Source organism: Copidosoma floridanum, unplaced genomic scaffold (genome assembly GCF_036245765.1).
Source record: "Copidosoma floridanum isolate Cflo_tuat_1 unplaced genomic scaffold, Cflo_Japanese_pri ptg000001l, whole genome shotgun sequence".
Taxonomy (NCBI): domain Eukaryota; kingdom Metazoa; phylum Arthropoda; class Insecta; order Hymenoptera; family Encyrtidae; genus Copidosoma; species Copidosoma floridanum.
In genome coordinates, this window is record NW_028321878.1 from 19,513,963 (window position 1) to 19,539,835 (window position 25,873).

Consider the following 25,873-nt stretch of genomic DNA (forward strand, 5'->3'; position numbering starts at 1 on the left):
GGTGTATAATATGTAACAACGATAATGACAATAATCTCAATTATGACAAAGAGTAGTTAATGGTGGGGATGATGATGAGAATTGTGACGAGGATGGTTCTAGTAATTGTTAGAGAATCTTAATGACAATGACGACGTCAACTATGGTGATAGTAAAAATAACGACAAAATTGATAACTATTCACGAATAAAATTAAATTATATTTTGAAGACATAATGAAATATTGTCAGGTCAGTCAGTTGTCTAATTATTCTATGGTTCAATAAATGTTGAAGGTCTATGATTAGTAATAAATCTAAATATAACCTTATTACTGTTAAAAATGATGACATCTGAATTTCATTTCTACTAAACTTTTCATAAAAAGTATCAATAATTTATAAAAGTAAAATGGACCTTAGTGGTTATACCCAAATGCCGTGGAAAATTTTTTCGATTTTTGACTCCCCTCTCTCCCGTGTAAACTTTGTGTTAATCAGAATTAAACCTCCAAACTTTCCAAAGTTATGTTAACTTACTTTTTTTTTTACATTTTCCAAAAAAAATTCTAAATAATATATTTATGGATTAATAACTGTTATTTCAGCTAATATTTCAGAATGAAATAGCTAATTTTTCAGACTAAAAAATAAATATCTTGTCACACATAACATTATTGCCTGGCCCCCTTCCCCGAGCGTAAATATTCGTATGATTTAACGAAATCCCCGTCCCCCTAAAACTGTCCACGGCATTTGGGTAAGACCCCTTAGCAATCACCACAGATTGCTTGTTTTTGTTAAAGTTATAATAACTACTATTTATGAACTCTATCACCTACTCTAGGTGTTATTATCCTGATGTTATTATCGGATTGTTATACCACATATCACAACATGCAAATTTATTATTTACGAGAAATATACCATGGCATGCAAATTTACAACGCACGGGGCTTAAGATGTAAATATTTAAACATAATTAGATATTTGTTACCTGATACCGTTCAATAAATGGTCCATGTATTGGAGAATAACTTGTTTGGAATGGAATTCGCTTAGTGTTAAGAACATAATTGTTTTTTTTATGGAACGGCCTTTCGATAGAAACAAATTCAGTCTCGGCGTATGAAGAGTTCCAGGTGCTTGTGAAACTATTAGTTTCGATTTGTTTTTCGCTAGACTTCTCCATAGTACTGCAGACAATTGCTAAAATAAAAATATGATTCTTTTAAAATAAAATTTAACATTACTGTATTTTGCAATTTTTATTTTGTTTACTTTTTTAATCAACATTTTTAAAGATTTTTTTTTTTTGGATATAAATAATAAAAGAATGTATACATATAACTTTTGTAAGCCATCACGAGGATTGTACTATTGTAAATAACAGTTTAAAAAAAATATAACGTTTTGCTGATCGGATGTATTCAGCAACGTTGCTGTAAAGTCTCGCTAAAATTTTGTTCATATTGCTTTATTAATATATCTTACAGTTGAACGTGAATTCTATGAACCGTAGTCATTGAGATTTAAGTAATAAAAATTTAATGAAGCCCCATTCTTTCATTTAATATTCTTTTTCAGGATGCCTTTTTCACTCATTATTTTATTTACTTTTTTAGCAGTTATAAATCGAATAAATAATTATATATCAGCTAATAAGGTGCTCCAAGTTTGACTTCCAGCACAAGAAACTTATTTTTATTACTTCAATAATTCTGGTGTGAGTCATTCATTTTTATGATCATTTCGTTAATGAATTCTTTCCAGAGGTTAAAAAATTTTACCAAGAAGTAGTAAATGTTTTTACCCATTACAGCCTTTTACATATTGCTTGCAGCTGTGACCTACCCTTGATTTCCACCTCTTGAAGCTTTGTTTGAATTGAGTCTTGATAAGATCAATTTATGCACGGTTGTAAAATTAAAAAGAAATTTCACTAATTAACATAAAAGTGATGAGTACCACTCATGGGAGCTCAAAAATATATGAATAGGCTATTGTATTTAACAAGAATTGTTTTTTTAGAGTTCTTTTTTTTCACAGATTTAAATAAACTAAAAACGGAATTTCTTATAGATTATAAAGGCATTTCTCATAAATATCAGTTTCTACTCTCATGTTTAAATTGAAATACGAAAGTAAATGTATAATAAATTACAGAAACAGATGTAGTAAATGAAAAAAAGACACATCAATACACCAGTAAAAACTCGAAAACATAATAAATATGATGTCTAAAGATGATTATAGATGATGGTATTTATCTAAGCTTAGAGGGTAATTTGGTGATAATAATGTTCTTCCGTAGGAAATATACATTCCTATAACGCTTACGATTGATTTTTATCAAAAAGTAGAAGGTAATGGCAAATAATGAATGAAATTACATATTTAAATATGAAAAAGCCTAGCACCGCTACGTTAAGAACTATTGTAATAAGAAGTTTAAATGTAATACTGTGAGTAAATCTATAAGTAGTAGACTAGAAAAAAACATTTTGTGTAAATCTTAACTTAGTTAGAAATTTTTAATTACTTAGGGCACAAAGTGTAACTGCCACTCTTACCCTCTGGCTACAATTTGCACTTTCATAATCGCGTCTGGTGAGCCCAAAGTACTATCCTGCCATGAAGCACAAAGTTAATTATCAAACACAAGGTGTGTTCACGAGTTCTACTTGTACCCTCAGGAGGAAAAACAATACATTCGACTCAGACACACACATACACCCAACAGAAAAACATTCTCGAGCAGACCTGAACACCGATTTTTCGCAACACGAGTGACTGCAAGGATAATGAAATATGTAAGGTTAGGTACAAGAAAGGCTTCGGAAGCATTTTTTTAATACTACTTTGTAGCTGAGTTTATGTATATGGCAACATAATGAATAGAAAACAACTTATTGCAAATTCTTCGTACCCTATGTTTGTTGTTCACAACTGATTTCTTCGGGTTTGGATATACAGCTTTGATTTCGGACTAGAAATTCTAGAAAGCCCCTGAGTTATTGTATTGTTCTGCTAGGTCTCATAAAAGTTGCTCAACTGACTCTTAATAAGCGATTCATGGCTTTATTACCGCAATAATCCCTATAGTAATTTTTGCTGCAAGTGTGAGTAAGATGTCGACCTAATTGTATGGGAAATGGCAAGCGATATACTATGTGTGACTGTCCGCTGTTTCGGAGCATCTACTAACACTTTGATGCATTGTGGAGGAAGGGAATCGTGTAGAGAATGTGTATTTTTTTTTGTTACAAGGGAAAGTACATTATTGTTCTCTTCTTTGGTTCAGGGGCAATGAAGCATTTTTGTACGTGAGCGTATTCTGGAATATTTAATTCAGACCATTGGGACTGTCCATCAAGGTGTTTGTTGCATATTTCTTTACAGGGTTCCTGTTTTTGTCTGTATTTTCTTACCGTTATATGCTTCTCTTTTTCGTTCCCACGTATTAGCGATTGAATCTCCCTCTGTTTGTAGCGAGCTTATGTTTTCTGAAAATTCAATGGGGATAAAAGCGTAGTCTAGATTTTCAGAGGTCTTCAGCAGCTCTTTAAGACTTATTTTCAGGGATACTCTACACTTTTTAATGTCCGGTATAGTATCAGATTTATCTTATTTTCCGTTTCGTCTGTTACATCCCAAGTTGGTACAAATAAATCATATTATGAGTAAAAACGCAATTCATCCGTAAAATTCATACAAGACGTATAGTGTATTTACAGTAAGCTCATATAATAAGTAGAGCGTATACATCACTTATATGCGTGTGTAGGTATTAGCTTTAAGATTAATGTTTCATAATATGCTGACATATAATACAGGCAGCCTCGGCATAAGAATGCATGTATGAATTAATATTGTACGTAACATGTATGAATGCATACATCGTATTGTATGTATGAATGAATAGTTTACTTGCGCATTGATTGTCCATATCTAACAATGTATACTAATTCAAAAATTGTAATTAACACATCATTTCATTATACTTAAAACTGATTGTAAAATCCCTGAAAGGATTCATTGCGAAATTTGTTAACTTATTTGTCACACCAGAACTTGTGTTTGGCGTTTTTTTATTGTTGATACGAGTTTTCATCATCACTGACCTAAAAACTCAATCGCACTTGTCAGAAAAATGCGATTGGTACTGTTGTATTGTTATTTCCTAATACATGAAATCAAAACATGTAATATCATCGTGCAAGCCTACTGTTTTGCTGTCAACGCAGTCTGCAAGAATATCGCTCATTGGTTGACCTAATTTAACCAAAGGCCTTTTTTACTCACTCTGATGCTATAAAAACTCACCATCAAGAGGAAAAATCGCTCTTTTTACGTCTGTCACCTATCCTCTAAGGTTTTAGTTTACTCTTGACTCCAGTGACTCACGAGTATCTTCTACATGTAAAGCATAAGGTGTTGGCTGAGGCAACTCGGGTGCAGTTCGAGAGCATCAATAGTATCAGACTACGCTAAGGAGTGAGGTACAACGAAGGAGGCTTGCCGAAAGTGGTTCCGGCGATAGCAGAGAAAGCAGAAACCGCAACATCTTACCGGCTACAAACTCATTCATGTAGTTAAAGGAACCACTGAAAACTACTGCACCAAGCATTAGGGAACTCCGAAGCCGCAGTAACAGCAATCAGTGACAGATGTAAGTTATTTATCAGTAATATAATTCACGTTAAAACCTTGTTAAAGTGATCTGAATATATTGTATTTAAAAGAACAACGTTTTTAAATTGTTTGAATAAAAAAACTAAATATTAATCATTAATTAAAATTATCCATAGTATAAAAATAAACATTTTTACTCAATTAAAAACAACAAATAAAGCTCACGAGCTGAATCCTAAGAGAGCCATGAATGACACTAAAATAAAATGGTTAAGACCATACTCTAAATAAGTCTGGTCATAGCACGTCCAACTTTTTTTCCTCTTCAAAAAAGGAGTTAGTCTATCTTATGCTTTGCATTAGTTCCCGATTATTTCACGTATTTAACTTATTAGTGAATATTTGCAATTCCACAAGCAGTAGGGTGTGGCCAAACTTCTTTTCCCGTTTCATTTATTTTTTACGGCCTCTCACAAGCTTCTAGTGCTATTGAAAAACAACTTTTTTAAAGACATAATACTTGATTGTAATGTACTAGGTCTCCGTTATTATTAATCCATTGTCTTTTGAGTTCCATTTACTAATGAAACAGTAACTTTAAAATGAGTTTCTGAACCTCGTTAAATTATGAATAATCTGAACTTGAGATAAGAAAATTATTATCTCCGAGTATAGGTCGTAAATAGATGGTTGGTAAGAGTTTTTGATATGGTTCGGCCAATTTAGGAATTTTTGAATCCAGTTGCTTGAGTGCACTTACTTTGACATGGCTGATAAACACAATAGTACCAACGCTGTTTTTTACATGGTCTACGTCGGTGTAAGCCAAACTTTTGCTTTTTCGGTGGTGGTATGCCACACTGCATCCACTGGGATCTCTATCTAGATGACGATGCATCAAACCAGAGTGGGTCGTTGGTCACCGCTGTTACCAAAATAAGCCTGTTACGGAAGGTTTCCGACAAAGAATGGTAGAGACTTTTCTTAAGTCGAATCCGTTTATGAAACAAAATCGAGAGAAAGTGTTGCAACTGCCCGGAAACTCTCGCAAAACTGCCATCCACCACCGTTGCACAATCGTAGTTCTCAAGCCCTGGCTCCTCCGAATCCTAAAAAAAATCGGAGAGGCATCACCTTATTTTCAGGGACAATACAAGCTTTAAATCTGTGTGCTGACTCGGTCTTTCGACCTAGCTACTGCTGAGTACTCGGGTGCTCGGCTCAGAAACAAAAAGCGTAAGCCACGGTTGTTAACTGGCTATTCGGGCCACATCTGTGATGATATACATATATACTAATGGGGCTTCACCACCTTCTGCGCTTTACGCGCCAACTTCCTAATACTATATTTTAAAATAAAAGTTATGTGATCTTATATAACTACTTTAGATACAGTCTTAAATTATGATACCGCTTAAGTATCTATATTTTGATCCGTATATTTGATCTATCTTGGAGACGATACACCAAGCATAGATCTAGAATAGATTTTTCGCGGATAATTCTTTATATTCTGAGAAAGACAGTCAAAAATTTCAATGCACAGTGATTGGGTCATTTATCACTACTCAAACTAACTAGAACAATGAATTTCGACTCTTTGACAATCTGAGACACTTCTCTCTCGCGCTTTGTAAATAAGTGAGTAGAAAAGGGCTATTTATGACATAAAATTTAAGGTCAACTTTGTTACATGATACCTACATCTATTATAAATAATTCTGGTGATTCTTCTGACAGTCTACTATGTATATATATATATATAAGTAGTTGTTGCAACACTTTGGCCCGTCAAAACAAACCCCCACCACTCGGATAGGGGTCTGCTTTGACGAAGCCAAAGTGTTGCATGTAAGTATTTGTGAGGTGGGAGTATGAAAAACTGTCGAGCGGAGGGGAGAACATGCGAAATCTAATTGTCGTGGAAAGAGAGAGAGAGAGAGAGAGAAAGAGACGTGGAGAGCGATGATATGTAATACAATAAGTATTCTATTACTTACGTGGTATATTGCTTCGACGTTCGCAAATTGATCTCGCAATTTGTCTCTTTGTATTAATTTAGTGAAAATGAACGAAGTCACACTGGGTATTTTAAATTTTATAAAAAAATTTTGAAATTTTTATAAATACAATTTATTAACAAACATTGCCGATTACAAGAATAATTTTAAAGTTTTTATTTTATCTCATTTATTATATACTAAGTATCACAACACATAATAAACAATGTACATTAAAAATTTACGTGACACTTCACTTCCTTTATCGATGTTACAGCTCTAATCTATTAACTGTAATGGCCTCGTAATATATCTATCTCGCCGCATATATACTAGTCCACCGGTTTTCCTTAAAATGTGCAAATATTAAGTACGGATCATTCCGGGGCACCTCCACAGCATAGTCGTATGTGTACCACGTTAGCTCGTCATATACGATTTCTCGCGGCCACATTGCTTGTAATTGGGGGAACGAAACGACGTACCCCTGGTAATACCGATATTGACCTTCGTACACTATCACTTCCATCAACACATTCACTACTGCTGGTCTGGTGAACGGGTATGGGCGTAATCGTCGTAAATGTTGTAAATGGAAAAACTCCCGTACAGATGGTAGTATACGGGCTTCTTCAATTTCCGCCTGATCGTTGCCATTACTCACTGTTGCACCTTCAAAGAGGTCCGTTGGCTCAGTTGGAAGCATTTTAGTAACTGACTTCTTTTTCTCTAAGTTCGTAAATTCGTAAAGTATTTTTTACACAATGTTGCAGAATCTTCCTACCTTACACCCCTTCCTCCCATTACAGACATGTGTAAAAACGCTAGGTATGAAAATAATCATACATAGATATGAGATCAGAGATAGATTGCTCGACCAATGAGATCGTTTTTTAGCGAGCCACGCGTTGGCATAATATATTGGCACTCTATGAACAAAAATCAGCACATTCCTGAAAATAAGTCCTAAAGTTTGTCCCATTGTCCGACTGTAGGTCATCAGGCGGTCCAAAAACGCAAAAAATTTTTTCGAAGAAGTTTTCAGCTGTTTTTATAGCATTCGCTTTTCTTGTTGATATTACAATTATGAATTTCGTTAGTCCGTATTGTACTGTTAATATGCATCGGTTGCCTTTTTCCGTTTCTGCTAATAGGCCGTAAAAATCGATCGATACATTTCCGAACGGGAAGGCCGCAGTATCTGTTATGATCATGGGTAACCTTGTTTTCATACGAACTAACTTGTTTTTTCGGCAGTTTTGTTCTAAAATCAATTGTGTCCTCGTAATTCTTTTTGTAAACTTAGTCATTTACTTCAGATTATGTAAGCCATGCTATTTTTATGTTTTCCTTGTTGCCAACTACGTCTTGCTTAAGGTGGCACAACCAGTATCCTTCTCTGTCATTTCTAACAGCTACAAATTCATTTTTCCAATATATACTTTTGTCGGTGATTTTCTCACCGTCGTTCTGACGTGTTGAGCCTCCAGCCAAGGGACTGGGTGGCTTGCTATGGTCCTAATAAGGGGAGGAGGCGGTACAAATCAGAAGAATATAATTCTGCCCCTGCAGGTCAATGTGTACACACTTCCTATAAATTTTCCTCTCGAAGTGGACTTTTCTCTTTTATCAAGGGTTCCAAAGTAACTGTAAAGGTTGGAGAGTGAGTTTTTTTTGTAATACAAGATAGTACGTAAATTTCTTTTTGAATAATGATCACTCTTGATTTTTGGTAAATTTCAAATAGTTGAGTTCATAAGCCTTCTAGTGTGAGCAAACTAAATTTTAGACTGAAAAATCCAGACTGGGCCAAAAAAAATTTTTTTGTTTAGATCTCGAGCCCGATAACAAACGTAACCACTTTCAGACAAAAAAATGACAGCTAAAAGTCCAAAAAAAAAGTAAATATGGAAAAATCAGGTTTTTCGCTTCTATTGTGACATCCCATGTCATATACTTAATATTCATTATTTCGAAATACACAACTCCATTAATAACTTATAAAAAACGAATGCTCAGCGATTCTTAAACATTGAACTGTATATAGCTACTACTGCGATCTCGTGACATATAACTTACTTCCTTTGAAAATAGCTGCCGTCGCAAAACTCTAACTACGCGTGCGATCTCCAAATAATCTTATATAGCGCTTATCTTACAAAATCAATTTGCACTAAATGTCCGCAAGAATGAAAACAATGAACAGTTTCAATATTTATTACTGAGCATCATCCACAGCGAATGTCATGCACAGTTTCAACATCAACTGTACCAAATGCAAAATCTGAGAGATCAGCGATTTTTACCATTGTTTGCGGTATAGTTATTGCACTACGTTTATGCTTGTATAAATTGAGAGTAATTGAGTTAAGCTCTGATTGGTCGTTCGGATCCCCAATTCGACGTATTCTCTTTAAATGCAAGAGTATAAAAACTCCTTGCACATACCAATAATTGCCTTTTCTCTTTCATCAAGTGTTTCATAGTAACTATAAAGGTTTCTTTCACATGTGCTTTTTCACCACGCAATGCTCCTCGAGGAGGGTTTAGGCGACCTCCTCGCAGCATAATTGCCTAATTTCCCCCTACCCCCCTCCCAGTAATGGCAGGCCTCCCATCCCTCTTCCCTTCCTTCTCCAAAGTGCTAAGTGCCCATAGTAGTGCCCTTATTAAAGGAGCCGGACGTAGAGCACTATAATATATAAAAAAAAAAAAAAAAAAAAAACTATAAAGGTTGGAGAGTGAATTCTGTTGCGTCTGTTAAGCGAATGTAAGACTTAATTCGGTGATTAAGCTACGTGTTAAAAGAGTGCATTTTAAGCGGATGTAAGACTTAGTTAGGTGATTAAACTACGTGTTAAAAGAGTGCATTTTAAGCGGATGTAAGACTTAGTTTGGTAATTAAGCTACGTGTTTAAAGCGTGCATTTCAAGCAAATGTGAGACTTAGTTCGGTGACTAAGCTGTGTGAGAAAAGCTCCAGCAACCCAGACCACTGTAGACTCACCTAAAAAGTGAATCAAGGAGGAACAAGGAAGAAAGGACCGTCAACTTGGGTTCTGACGTTAAAAGCAGCAGCCTAATTATTTCCATCGTCACAAGTACTCTCGTGTAGGATTAATATCATCGTTGTGGTCAACCTTGTAAGATCTTGCGACGGCGTGCGCGCAAGCAGCGGTTAACTAACGATCATCGAAGTAAGTTAAGTTAAGAAAAATAAAAAACTTGTTAGAACATTGTAAGCGCGAATCTGAACCTTCATAATTTATATTATTTGTAAAATTAATTATTTTTGGCATCACTGAATTATTAAATTATGAGATAAGACATAACTTGGTTGTTGATTATATTTCTTTGCTTAGTTAAAATACTCCAATTACTAAATTATATAAAGTATCCTAAGAATCAAAATTTTAATTGACAGAAACATAAATTTTACTTTGATAAATAAATTATATACCAAGGAAAAATTAAATACATAACGGATGACAAAGACTTTACGAGGACGTAAGATAAAGAGACAAAAAAAAATACGCTATGACCGTATTACATTAGATAAATTCAAACAGTAGGTCAACACCAGCTTGGCGTACAATATACCAACACCTCTCTACATATACCATTCGTTGAAACCTAACACCACAACCCCGAGACAACGATTTAAAAGAAAAGCATTCTGTAAAGAAGAGCGAATAAGGCCTTTGGGCCGACGGCTGGTTCCTAAAGAATAAAAATTAAATTTATTTGTTTTTAGAAAGAATCTACGAGTTCCACCCTTCACTTTGAAGTTCGGACGTAACAGCATAAATAAAGAAAACTTGGAATCTCTTCCAACTTCTTAACATTTTAAACCTTCAGGAGTAACCTTTGGTCAAAATCGTGTTTATAAAATACCAGTTAGAATGAGAGTTTCCATAGAGATTCCTGTAACGCAAACTAGCAGCCACGGGCAAGCATACTTGCGATTGCTAAAAACTACTCCTGATATATTCATAGGGAAGGCAGCAGTAACATACAATAAAGGCCGCTGTTTCACGATGGCTGTAAACACTAGAGAAGAGCCAGTAGAAATTGAGAACCCTCTGCAAAATTTCGTACCTTTTGATCTAGATGATTCAGAAAATTTGCTCGACTCAGATTTTAGAAATGATGTTCCCAATACAACAACAGAGGAAAGAATTAAATATATTACGGAAAAACTTTGCTAACATCATCATGATAAGACAAGCTATAAACAACGTTGCCAAATAGTAAAAGAGTATTCACACCTATTTTATATTAAAGGTGATGCTGCTCCACGTATGTCGTATGTACAACATAATATACCAACAACTGACGATAAACCTGTTTTTACTAAACAGTATAGATACCCTCCTGCTTTACACAAGGAAGTTAGAGATCAGATCGATAAATTACTACAAGAAGAGACCATTAGCTATTCTTCTAGCCCGTACAATAGTTCGCTGTGGATTGTCCCCAAAACGCCAGGACCCAACGGAGAAAAGAGACATTGTCTTGTAATAAATTACAGAAAATTAAATGCTAAAACTATCGCTGATGCTTACCCATTGCCTAATATTACAGAGATATTAGAGCAAATTGGCGGGTCAAAATTTTTTTCAGCATTCGACCTTGCTAATGGATTTTATCAAATTGAAATATCTCCAGAAGACCGCCATAAAACAGCTTTCAGTACTCCCTATGGACATTACGAGTATACAGGTATATTGTACACCTGTGAGTACAAATCTGGACGTTTGAATTCAAATGCTGATGCTTTATCGCGTAACACTGCAGATTCTTATAAAATAAATACCGCAAAAGATGATATAGATTTTAAATGGAGGCGTAAAAGTGTTAAAAAAATTTTAACATCCAGCAGTAACAAAAGCAGTAGTTGCTCTAACAGTTCAAGCTCTGACAGCAAGTCTAGTAATCATAAAACATTACAGTCCCGTATGTTACCCTTAAAACCTATTTTAAAAATCCTTCGACAAACGAAAACATCTATTGCACATGCTAAAAGAGCTAGTGATATACACAATCGAAGCTCAAGTAAGCTCGAAACCACCACTACAGCGAAACAAGCAACGAGAGAAAGAAAGAAGGAGTCTAAAAATTCTCCTCTCATTATACCGCCAGGAATAGAAAAAGGGCAAGGAGAACTCACTAGACCATTAATAGCTCTATGATTACTTAAGCACCGAGCTAAAGAAAAACGTAGTTCACCTCCTCCTGACAGACCTACGTCCACTTTAGACTCTGATGATACAGAAATTCTAGATACATCAGAAGATGAAGCGAACCAGCAAGCACCAATACCCCAAAGAGATAAATCACTACTTCCTAGCCTCTTGAACACTAGGCCAAACTCATCCTTTATTTCACCTACAACAGATAATAAGTCACAACAAGAAACTATTACTAGAGCCAGTGACTTGGAAGAAATATTTAACCCTTCAGCACAACCGTCAACTTCAACGACTTCTACAAATAAGAAGACTGAAACTGCACCTCGAAAATCAGTGGATTGTTAGTTTGATACTGACTCATCAAGTTCATCAGAAGATGAAATGGTTGCTAACATAAAGCAAAATCCAAAGCTGTAATCTATCGCTCGCAGATCAACGCATGAAGATGCTTTAGAAAAAAGTTTGGATGAAAATAACAATAAACAATATCTTTTAACTAATAGTTTGCAAAATACAAATTTTGCTGACACATCTTTATATTGGGATTCTTACGTACCGCCAGGAACAACAGAAAATTACGAACCAGTCAACCAAAACAAATTTTCAGAATTTAAAAACTCCATCTAATAATGCACTAGTTCATTCTGATGACTCTGAAAATTATATAGAAGAAGGAAGCTTTCCAATAAGATTAAAATTAGTTATAAAACGCTCCAAGGCTGCATCTGCGGTAACAAGAGACGATGTCGATACTAGATGGAAAGAGCCCAATATTTCTACCATCGGACTAGAAGATAGTGAAGAAGCTAGAGAGGAAGAAAAAACGCATAATAGTATTCCCAATACACCTTCTCATTCAAGTGTTAAACAAAGAGACGCATACATAAAACAGCATTATGCCCCGATACAGAGTAACAAAACACCGTCCACTCGTCCTACAGCTGCGATTGAAATGTTAGAAAATCATTAGAATGCCGATCGCGATGACCAAGTCACTCGCAAAGAAAGCACTATGGTTAGACCTATGATAAGAACAGAAATGGATTACCTCGAATTATTAGGTACACGAGAATGTTTAACACATGCAAAAGACAACATTGCAACGTTTATTTTGGCCAACTTGACGCTTAATTCTACTAACAATAAATTATTATTAGATTTAAATTATGTTTTAAAATCCGAATTGAATAAAACACAACCACAAGTAGGTGACGTGATAATAACCAATTATTAAAATAAATTAGTATTCTGTTTGGTTATCAAAGTAAGAAAAAAAGATGAAATATTGTTTCAAGATCTTCACTCATGCTTAGCAGGTTTAGGCAAAGCAATAGAAAATAAAAATATTGAAACATTGAGAATATTCAGATAGGGTGTTGGATATTGTCCAAACTAATCCATGAAGAACTCAGTCATGTAAACATTAAAATAACTGTATAATTTGCTAAATGTGTTTATTTATCAAATGAAATAAGACAACAAAAATTAATAGAATACCATAACAGTCTCTTTAGCGGACACAGAGGCATGGATAAAACTCATAGAAGAGTAGGAGAATTGTATTACTGGTGTTACGTTGAAGACGGCTTAGAAGTAAATTTTGTATTTAGGCCTAAGCTTTCACTCAATAGCCTGGGTAATAAACATGTATTGACTATACAATGTTTATTATTAAAACACTGTGTAGCAGTGGCTATACCCGACATTCGAGCTATCATAGTCGCAGACGCTTTGGCAAGACACTTCATAGCGTTGTATGGAGTACCTAAAATAGTACTTAGCAATAATTGAAAGAATTTTCAAAATAACATATTAACAAATTGAGCCCAAGTTTTCGGTTTGAACCTTAAGACCACTACACCTTACCATCCATAATCTAACGGCTTACTAGATCAGAGTCATGCCATGCTTGTAAGCTTTTTAAGAACAAAAGCTACAGCTAAACAGGGCTGGGACAAAATTTTACCTCTTGTTTTACATGAATACAATACATCACTGCATACAGCTATTGGATTTACACCATATGAATTAGTGTACGGCAGAAAAGCATATCCACCAAATACATATCCTACTGAAAATAAAATGCAGTCTTATAATAATTATCTTATTGATTTGATTCGTTGTACAAGAGATACATATGAAAAAGCCCACGATGAACTTATTAAATGTAAATATAAAAGTAAACAAAATTATGATGAGCATGCTAGACCTCAGAATTTAGAAGTTGGTATGAAAGTTTACGCAATAAAAGAACTTCGGAAAGGAAAATTAGATAAATATTACAACGGAATTTTCGAAATCACCAATATTAATAAAAATAATAACAATATAACACTTAAATCAGGAAATGAAAAAGTAATTATCAAACATTTGGATAAAAAGAAGCGCTGTTACGAATAAGACTTCATTCATGTTTCAGGAATCTCAACAACTTAACAAGATGATTCTTAAACTACCAATAATGAGAGTTATAACAACAAAAGAAGTCTTAGCGTATTCAATGGACCACCTTCCTTAGAAAAGCTCTACGAAAATCAAGAAATATTTAAAAATCCAGGAATTACGAGTATATACGAGTATATAATATTACGAGTATCAAAATAAAGTTCGTCTTATCAGTACACAATGGACAATAACCGTACTTTTGGATTGCAAAAATCTTACTAACTATAACGAAGAACTTCGTTTCCAAATGTATGATGTGTCAAACCGCTACATATGAACCAATGTAAAAAATTAATACCTCTGTAACAGTTAAAACAATTACTTAGGAACAATAACTTATTACAATTGGAGCTACAACAATTTTTTTCAACAACCATTGAAATCTTTGACTCATCAATATCCGAGTCTCATAGTGTAAAAAAAAGAGGCGCTCCTCTCAATCTCGTAGGATGAATGTCTAAGAAAATTATTGGAACAATGAACGCAACATATAGAGGAGAAATCGCCTCTGAAATAAACAATATTTATCTAAAAACAGAAAATATTTCTGTTCTTGTTGCAAACAAAACTCACATCGTACGATCAAACCTATAAATACTTCACAAAGAAATGGAACAAACAAAGATAAATAATTTAAAACTCACACAACCAATACAAGAAATAACCAATAGAACCACATATTTATCAGAATAAGAAAAAATTGATACAATCTCACAATCAATTAACGTGTGGGTTATACATTTCCAGGAACTCTTATGTTACATATTACAGTCTTATAGAACATTAATTAACGCAATCGAAACTACTGCCAAAGTAGTTTAGTAATAAACATTACCTACCAACAGACGAAGCACGAATTACGATTGCTAAATTACATAGCTTTTCTTGTACAACAGCCATAATGATAATGAATGACGGATGATTAGCAGTTACAATTACGTTTCCTTTAATCGGAAATGACAAATATAGCACTTAAAAAATGCACTCACTACCCATGCCACAAAATATACACCAAAACTTACATGGTTATGTCAGTATCAAGCCAAAAACAGGCTATTTAATTACAAACCACTACCAAGAAAATTATTTTCTAGCAGATGCAGACTACCTAAATGAATGTATACACTATGGTCGTTTACTACTGTGTGAACCATGCTGCTTATGAATTTCTCCTCTTTACAAAACTCACAGAAGAAGTCCTAAGAAAATGCGACATTGTATTTATTATTATTCATTATTAAGTATGCAACATTATATAATTCGGAAAAATCATATTGGACCACGGTAAAATACACTCAGGAATGGCTATATTCCACTAGAGATCCTCTCACAATCCGTCTAATTTGTGTTTATAATTATCGCCAAGAATTAACACTCAAAGGCACAGGAATTATAACATTAAGTGGACAGTGCACGGCACATTCGCATGATGTCATCCTATATGGCATAAATTTGATGAAGCTTAATTACACCTATATTTATAAATCTGAGATAATTCTGAATTTATCGACGCTATTATCTCAGGATGAAATTCCTAGTAGTACTATCAACACACTTGATCTAGAGGAAGAAGAGCAAATAATATTCACAAAATGGGCTGAATCAAACGATGCCTTATCATTACAAGACATCGAAGGAAAACTGAGAGAAGTTGCAAACCATAAAAAGGGAAAATCCCGAGAAAAAATCTACCTCGCTACAGCATTTAGAGGAAACCTAATTATTGTAATCGTCATACTTACACTTTATCAAATGTGTATGAATTTGTCACATAAAATCAGAAACCAAAGAAATCCTGAAATGGATTGTTCAATACCCCTGAACATAAGACAACCAATCGAAGAGCTCGAAATTTGTGCAACCTTGGCAAGACCATCAATGCAACCTATACCTTCTAAAAGAACCTGCATCCCTAAAGATACAGATACTATCTATACTCATATTATAAGAAGTGACGCAGTTCAGCAACACATACGTGCGATTGCACGGATACATGGGGTCGTCTGGGCATACGCGTGTCTGACAACGTAGCAGAATATCGTACATCAGTTCTCCAACCATTCAAAAAAAAAAAAAAAAAAAAAAAAGGGGAGAGAGAACCAAAGTGTTGAAACTACTGACAGCAGCTGAAATTTTACGCCACTGTAAGTGCATACATACTTGACACAGTACAACACACGCAGTGCGGTGCCATCTACTACCACGAACACATATAATTATCTGCGCTTGATGACACATCAGACTATTATACTTTATTATTCCTACCATTACTATATGTTACATTAATCGGGATGTTAACACAGTAATCGGGTGATTAAATAAAAAGACAATCAATTTATACTTGCAAACTCATTTATTAAAAAAAAAAAAAGAAAAAAAAAATAGAAAGAACTTTGCACTTTTTTTTCATACACACATATTTATAAATACTATTTATTCAAGTTTTTCTTTCTTTTTCGGCTCCTCGGTTAGATCTCATTGCCACACTAGATATTCTCCTATGTAAAATCTAAAGGTAGCGTAATGCGCCGATATCCCAATTTTTAGAAATATATCAACTACAACCTCAGTGCATGTAAACGATGATTGGTAGTTGTAGATATCCTCCCCTAGACCTTGTCTAACGTTACAACCCAATAATCGTCTCCAACGTTCTTGGTTGGGAACCTTCCGTAACAGTATTATACGTGAAAAGACTAAAAACTGATTTCACATTACTTAATAAATATGAAAGATATTTATTTTGAATCAGTTTTTTATCTTTTGAATGCGTCTGTATAAACATTTTTTTTTAACGTTCCCAAATTTTATTAAAACTTGAAGACTTAAGATACTGAGCTGGTTTAATAACAGCAGCAACATGTGCAAACAGAGTTTGTTTCCCTCATCTCTAGGCACATCTCCTTTAAGACGAGGGGTAGAGCAGTAATTTAATTACCAACTGATTCAGCAGCTCGCAGCTTTAAAAAAGTCAATAGGATCGAATGAAAGAGCGAGCGCTCTGATACTTCAAAGTCCATAAGTCTGATAAGCTATGGCCTAAAACTATTCGTGCAAAACATTAAATCAACTTTTGGCAAGGCTACCATGCATGTATCACTCAGACGAGCGAGCATCGCAATAACTGGAGTTAAAAGTAAAGAATGATTTTCAAAGTACGTGAAAAAGTGCCACCAAGGAAAAACTTGAACAGAAACTTAATTTTCATGATTCAAAGTGAATATTCTTTTTATTTTTCAAAGCTCCACTTAAACTCCACTATTAGTGTATACATTTAAAAAGTAATGACCTGTGTTGAAGAAGGTCTCGGATCGTTATTAAAACTTTGGTGACTCGATACGTAACTGATGTGCTTATCTCGTCCCTTTTTTTTCACTAGCTCATGATGTATTGCGATACTACTCAACTTCTATACGTGTACTCAAATAAATTTTCGTCGTACGGATACGTGTTTGAGAAAGAGTAATATCTCAATCACTTTTAAGTCACTTAGTTTAAAATGCGTTCAAACGTAGTTGAGTAGATTAGGTGAATCTTAAAATTAAATAGATGTCGAAAGAGAAAAAAAGAGAAGGTAAGAGTATTTAAAGATCTGGTTAATAAGCTTTATGATCAAAGATCAACACATGGATTGTATTTTATTAAGACAAGTGTTTTTGATATCCTTCTATTTCATTTTCACTAAACTAGAGTTCAAAATTTTGTTCTACAAATAACTTTATTATCTCAATGGCATAGTGCGATTTAATTTTGGATTTTAAATTTTTTAAAGTGACTTTTTTTAGTTCTTGTAGAAATATTATTTTGTTTTTAGTTTGTACATTTATTTAACATCAATATTTTCGAAAGCATATTTTTCTCTTAAAATAATACATCAGTTTTGTCCAAGGTTTTTAGTATTTTCTTATGTTTATCAAACCTAGGGAGGCTTGGAATAAATGAGATTAAACGTACTGATATTGAATAGTTAATAAGTGCATTCGTCGACAGTTTAGTACGTAAAAATGTTGACTATCATGACAGAGTATAAATGTATAAAAAATTTGAAAAAACTATTAGCCGTTCTTTTTGCAGTGTCAAAAATTGTTGTAGTAATTAACCTCAAACTTTTATACAAAATGTTAAGTACTTAATTGTAATTATTTAACTTTATCATCCAGTGACAGCTGGATATTTGTGAACTTGAGTCTCACGCTCCCTGACAGGCCGCGGGACCAGCAGTATGTCCAACTATTCGGTTGTCTACGTTCCTTAGTGTAATGTGATTTTAGATTTTTTTATGTAGATGTGTGTGTATTAGAATAATAAAAAGTCAAATACCTGGTTTTATTCTCCTTGGTTGTATTAGACTTCGTTGCTATCAGTCCGTCGTCCAGCGGTTCTTTCCCCTTTTTTAGTTATAGTCACTTAAGGTAAATTGGTTTAATAATTTTACTCACTTTCACTTTATTCAATTTGTTGTTAATTGATTTATTTCTATTTGATTTATGAAGCTACCTGTTTAATGAAGTTCTGCACTCAATGAGTGGGAGCGGGCTACTAACTAAAAACGCTGCGCAAGGAAATGCACCTTGCACGAAGTTTTAGTTAAACTTCTTTGTCTTGCTTGCTATGGGGCCGATACTTTCTGACTTCATGTATTAAGGCTTCCTGGCTCGCTTCGGTTGTCACTTGACACTTCCAAGAGCCGTGAAGTACACAGTCAGCTTTGTTAGGTGACGACTTTCATCAAGTATGACCCTTTTAAGAGTCTTAAAATTTTATCATTGGGAATAAAATAGAATAAGCATAAAAATTTATTTATGTACGCAAGTCGTCACTTAACACAAAACGTGCCCTAGTTTCATGATAAATAAAGAGTAACTTAGTACAATAGTTCTCTGTAAAGTCAAATTTAAAAGTACTTCGATTTCCTAACTCAATAAATGCAGTGTACGAAAACTTTCATACAAATTTCATGCTTTTGTGACGTTAAATTTATCTTACACAAACCATATTTTCATAAATATACACTGAAGAATGCTCGACTAACATTGAGAAAATAACAAATACAGCAGCACGAATGATACAGTGCTGGACTAGTTATTTGTTTATGAGGAGTCCTTCTCACTTCTCACATGGCTACCCTTTGCTTGCACCAGACAAATCCTATGCTCGTAAATCCTTTAAATTGCTGTGGTGTTCCACACATAGTTGTCTAGTTGTCGACGGCGTTGCATACGTACCGTAGGTGGTATTTGTTCTGTCACATCGCTAACATCGATATCTTATAAATCCTCTCTTCCTTCCAGCAGATTTACCTCCTTTTCCGTTGGGTGGGCAAAATTTATTTAACAGCTATACCAATGTCACTTGATGAGACACAGTATCCTATAGAAATGCATTCGTATGTACGTAGCTATGCATGTGTACACGTTACACCATGTTTTATTATCTCCACAGATTTAGAGGAAAAGTGGTCAACAAGCCAAAACTCCAACCACACTCATTAACTTTTTCTGTTGAGTAAGCAGCTATTTTCTCACTTTACCAGCATGTGTCACGAACCGTTCGCACCCCACCTTCGTCCATCGTATTTTCCGTTCTCCTACTCTTTTATACCGCAGCTGTAACTCAAGAGCTTCATGGCGTACCTATCTGAATTCATCGGCTTATCGGACTTTGACTGCTTTATAACTGGCAACTTCGATCCTGCCAGATTCAATTTGCAAATTTTAAAGGCTGAACTTCCAGCCACCGTTTAATTTAATGTTCAATAGTATGACTTATTTATTGACAGTTGATTTATCTTCTTTTTAAAGATTAAAATTTTTATATTAACTACAATACTTAATACCGAATAGGTTGGTGAAAGCTTGTTGTAGAGATTAAAAGACATTTACTAGTACAATTGTAAAGTATTATTACAAAATAACACAAACATTTTGTAATTTTAATTTACAAATATGTCTTTTAAGTGATTTTCTTAATGGAGAATCGTTTAGTTCGTTGAAATTGATAATAGGATAACTCTAGTGTCAAGAAATTCGTTAACATGCAACTATTCTTTTGAGTTCAAAAGTTGTGAAAAAATTATGTATCCATACACTTACAACATTCGAAGCAGACATTAGGCTTAGCAGACAAAAAAAATTAGCTAATTGTAAAGACATCCAGGAGTGTAGAAATACTTTTTTCAGACCTTTTTTACCCAAATAACACAATGACTTTGCTCAAGTTTTTCGACAGCAAGACCGTTCTGCTAATTATTTCTTAGTGACTAAACTAAGTTTCTTTCTTTACAACAGAAAAATCATATTGATACATCTGTATCTCCCTTATTACATATTTGTTGTACCAAGTACGAGTATGACTTTAACTATTTGTATTTAATTCATCCAAATCATTTTTTTTTTTTTTTTAACCCTTTAGCAGTGAAGTAAATAAAGTAAGTGCTGTAGTCAATAATATAATTACTAAATAAGATTTATATCCAAACACGAAATTATAATTATGAGAATAAACTCTTTAGGTTTTTTGAATGTTCATAAAAAATTTTAATGTCTTACAAATTAAATTGTTAGTTTATTAATCATAAATAAAATGAACTACTATAAAAAAAAAATATCTCAAGCTCATTTAAAAATTATCTACACAGTTGAAAAAAAGGGACTTCAAACTTTTTACTAAGCTAATGTAAACACCCGAAAAAAATATAAAAAAATAAAAATGAGAAAAATTTTATGGCATTGTAGTAAATAATTAATTCTAGAAAGAGAAGAATCAGATGCTTTAAAATCTTTGGCCGGAAGTTGAGATAGTGTTAGAAATGCAGGAGGGGAAAAGGCCTGCATGGACAACTCAGGAGCCTAAGAGTTATAGCTGCGCACGTCGTAATATTTCATTTCGGCAGAAAAAGCGGTTCTTTTGCAAGCCAGCCCTAAACCAACGTAGGTTGAATAAAGAAACCAATGAAAAAAAGTACAAACGGGACTCTAAAAAGTAAGCCATTTTGTACGACGCAATGCAAAAAAAATGGCAAAGATTAATGAAAAAAAAAAAAAAAAATTTAAAAAGGTGCTTTTTTACACAATACAAAATGATAATTTAAAAAAATTTACGTAAGATTTTCTCTTAGATATTTACTTCAGTTGATACATTTTCAAGATTGTTTAGTAATTCTTTTCAGATAACAAATTTTTTAAGCAAATTAAATGAAATATCCATGTTTATATTTCTTTGATACCTGTATTTTAATAATAAAAACATTTATCACCAATGATTCTACGCTTTTTTTACTTCCTTAAGAATAATTATGTTACGATCATCAATAAACCTGTGCCTCATATTACAAAAAAATGTATTAAATGATTGATGAGATTTGATAAAGTACATGAGGTTTCATTCGTAATTAACTCTATTTATTAAATTCTTAGAAAAGTTGAAATACTTATTTTCTAATTCTGTTAGGGTGTGGTTAAAAACTTTTTTTTTTTAATTTTATAGTTTGCAGGGTTTTGTGCAAGATAAACAAATTTTTAGTCTTATTTCCAATAGTAAAAATCAGTTTCTTTTACCTTAGGCTTTTTTTGAACGTTAGACGTTTACTGAATTTTCATTTTAAAAAAAGGTAAACAGAATTCACCATTATAATACATCCAGCCTAGGTGATACAAAAAATTCCAGCTATCACTCTGAAGAAAATACACACCAGTGACAAAATTTACTGATTTTAGCTGTTACTTTTTAAATTTATCTCATTGTATGTACAAAATGTTTTGGGGACTACATACTTTTTGCAAAGAAGTGAAGTGACCATACGTATAAGGTTAGTAGACATAATAATTTCTTGTATCACCCTCCTTGATATAAATCTTATTGTATTTGATCTTTTGGAGCAAGAATTAATTATGTCGTGCAACGTTTCGGCCACTGGTGTGTTGCCCTCATCAGGCTAGTGACGAGAAAGTTGAACAAGTAATATTAGATAAGGAGCAGAACTGTCTCCATTACCGATCGAAAGTACAATAAAAAACGTAAAAAAAAGTACAAGTAAAAGGGTAGTAGTTAAAAAATTTCTTCATTTAAAAAAATAAAACGTTTCGAAGAAAAAAATGTTCCTTTTTAATGTTAATTTTTTTGTAAGCATAATTACATAGTTTTTAAATTACGAGGTAGATCTAATGTAGTTTATAAACAATGGATTAGGGTCTTAGGTTGAAAATGATATGAATCCAGGAATAAAAAAAGTAATGTGTGATCAGACTCTGGCGATATAATCCTTAAGTATGATTGATTGTGAAAATATACCAACATGAAACTACATTACCTACATAATATATTATTTTTTTGCATAAAAATATTTTCTTTTCTTTGGATTATTTGTAAAATTTTTATCTGAATGCGTTAACTTATGAAAATTTTCATGATCTTCCATATTTTCTTAATTGAAATATACTGAAATACAGATCGCGAAAAAAATCGCGAAAAAATCAATTTTCCAAGAAAATAAGTGTTTAAGAACCGAAAGAATCTAGGAAAAAGTGGTAAGACAGCTTTCTATATTTTATTAGGTAAAATTTGGTGAACGATAAATAACGAAAATAACAAATAATCCACTTTTTCGAAAAAATCTGTTTTTAAAAATCAATAAATTCTGAATAAAACAAACAGTCTTTAAACCTAAAGTATTTTTGTCTGTGTTAGTGGAAATCTTGTAATAAAAAACAATAAAAATGCCACCTTGCACGAACAGATTTATAAGGCCGATGAGTATAACCTGCATAAGGAGAGCTGCTTGCTCACTACTGCATAAAGTGGTTATTAATGCCTGTGCACTCAATAAAAATTGTTCTCTCGTTACCAATAATTTCTTTTAATTCCATTATTATACGTCTCTGGTCTCAGCCACATTAAAAAATCAAGTTAGAATGCTATTCAAATTCTCACTTGGTAACTTCTAACATGGAAGCTCAAAGAACAAACAAAAATAGAGGAAGAGTCGAAGGAGACAAAAAAGGTTTGTTTGATCTTGACCACACAATGTGGAGTAAAGCAATCCGATTTTCTGACAGCAACGGCTAAACTTGCCTATCATGTGACAGTAATTACAGTTATTTTCTTTAATATCGTTTTGTTAAACTTTCCTGCGTTATCGATGGTTAATAGATTGTATGAGCTTGGACCCGCCTCTTGCGTTAGCTAAAGAATTAGAGATCAGATGAGTATTAATAATTTTGCATCATTAAGGCTCTCAATGAAACATGTATGGAAAATCACTTGATATTAAAATTAATTTTCATTGGTTATATTATATGCCCACATAAATTAATGAGTACATAAAATTTTTAAATTAATTTGTTTGTTTTTTCTAACTAATTCAGTTTCGTTGGATTATTTACATGAAAAATTAGAAAATGAAAAATAAGTACAGATGATGGATACCAAGCAGCGTTAACAAATCAGTTCGTCAAATACGGTCATTGTAAGATCTGCGTCCAGTTTTGGTGTAATCCATGTCTGACTTCATATTGAGTTATACTACTTGCAGTGACTTCAGGAATGAATCAAGAAGCTGTCATCTATCACGTTGATCAGAATAGCGTTAAATAGTATGGTTATTTTTAGTCTTGAAAAATAAATGCTAAAGAATAATATAATCTACGTGCAATAAAAACAGTTAAGAACCGCTTACTGTCACTCAATATGGGAGCGTTAAGATTTTCATTAAATGGCAATAAAAATTCACGTATGATAAGTACTAGTTTATAATGGGTTTATTAATTTGTCGTTGACACTAAAATTCTTGACTGGTAATTAGAATGTGATTGGTTACTGATATTTCGGAAAAATTTAAAAATTTAAATTGCTAGTGTTAGTTAATTTGAAAGGTAAAGTAATGTTGACTCGTAAGAGTAATGGGTAGTATTAACTATCACGTAGATATTTAAACTACCAGCAAATTGTATATCCCTCCCATAGAAGTAATCTTGGAACGAGAAAAAGAATTTCTTGTGCGAATCTTTTTGAGTCATTACTGAAGCACTATTTAACAAGGGAGACTTTCATGATGAACTAAAGTAAGAAACCTTAAAAAAATTGACATAATCCAGGGAGGACATTCAGAAGTTACTTAATATTAATAGAATAGGTAACCAACGACCATTTTTTATACATCAGACTACATATTTTAACACTGTATCTAAAGTTATCTCTATCATTATTCATTTGAAACACTAACTTGCCTATTTTAGTCACGTAATCAGTTGTAGGTGGGCCTCATTTGCACACCCTCTGGGCTTGAATATTCGAAACCATTCACGTAAGTGCGATTGTACGTATTTTACAAATGACTTCTTTGATCCCCCAAATAGTCTAATAAGTCAACTTTGAATTTGTCAAAAACATTATTGATTTCAAATAGAATCAAAGAACATTTATTGACTTAAAAAAGAGATCCAAAGTAAAATTGTGTCGTTTAAAAGGGGGAGTAAAATTTCAGTTAAACAGGAAAATCTGAGGAAATTGAATGTTATACGGTGGATTTACAAATTTTGTTCATACCAACACGAAGAATGACAGGTCGCAAGACTTTAGGAAGCAGAATTTCGTTTTTTTATTGTCCAGAGTAGAGACCACACTCGCATGAGAGCAAAGCCAAAAAGAAAAAAAAGAAGTGGTGTACATGACATGTTAATTATTCTTACACGAGCCTTGTTGTACACGTTTGTCAAGCAGGTAAACAAAAAAGACAATTTTTACCATCAATGTCAGAACTCGTGGATTGGCGTGGTGGTGAAATGCAACATAAGACTTTGCTAGATGGTCGCGTGATTAAGATAATTAAGTCGGTTGACCATTTATCTGTCGTATAACGATTTTACCCAGCGTTATTTGCTTTTCATTTACTAAGAGGGTTGTACTTACTAAATAGTTTTTCTACTTATTGAAAACAATAACTTCCTTGTATTTATTTTTTAAGTCAACATGTAATTACAATGGTATTTCAACGTATTTTTATAATTATATTGAAAGTCAGTGTTTTCTTGAATTTTTTTCAACTTCTCATACTCATCGATATGGAGTAAAACTGATTAAAATGGTCATCACTAGTACTTTGTTATACTGTTCCACAATATTGCGTGCAAAAGTGATATTAATAACCAATTCCAAGATTTTGTACATACTAATTTATAACCATTATTTCGTAATATTAAATAATATAATACGCAACATTAAAAAAAAATCAGTTATTAAAAAATATGTACTGCAGTAAATTACTAAGCAAAGTTATTTTATAGCATCTTTTACTGTTGCACAATGAAAAAGTTTTTAGATTAAAAAATGTGAAAGAGTACATAAAAGTAGTCAATATCTATTTATTATTTCTTAAAAAGTGGGGAACAAGTCAACAAAATTTTTTATGTAAGATTTTGAAATAACTTTTATTGATATCAAAATTCATATGTTCAGTTTTGCGGAAAAAATATACTGCAGATAGTGGAGTGTCAGTAGAGAAAGATTAAAATGCAGTGCAATACGTTAATACTGTACAGAATAATATAATTAAAATGAAAGGTACGTTTGTGCTCTTGTATTCATAACAGCGGTGGTAGAGCATAAAATGCATTTTCGTTTGTACATAC

General features: G+C 33.2%; 1 protein-coding gene across 1 annotated transcript in view; it reads right to left on the reverse strand.

Annotated features, from left to right (window-relative positions):
• The window catches only part of Neto (Neuropilin and tolloid-like), a 121,693-nt gene that overhangs the window by 51,937 nt on the left and 43,883 nt on the right, over positions 1–25,873 (reverse strand). Inside the window, exon 4 of the mRNA XM_089592236.1 lies at positions 976–1,187. Coding sequence (XP_089448362.1) covers positions 976–1,187 — 212 coding nt within the window. The remainder of the gene's footprint in view (positions 1–975; positions 1,188–25,873) is intronic.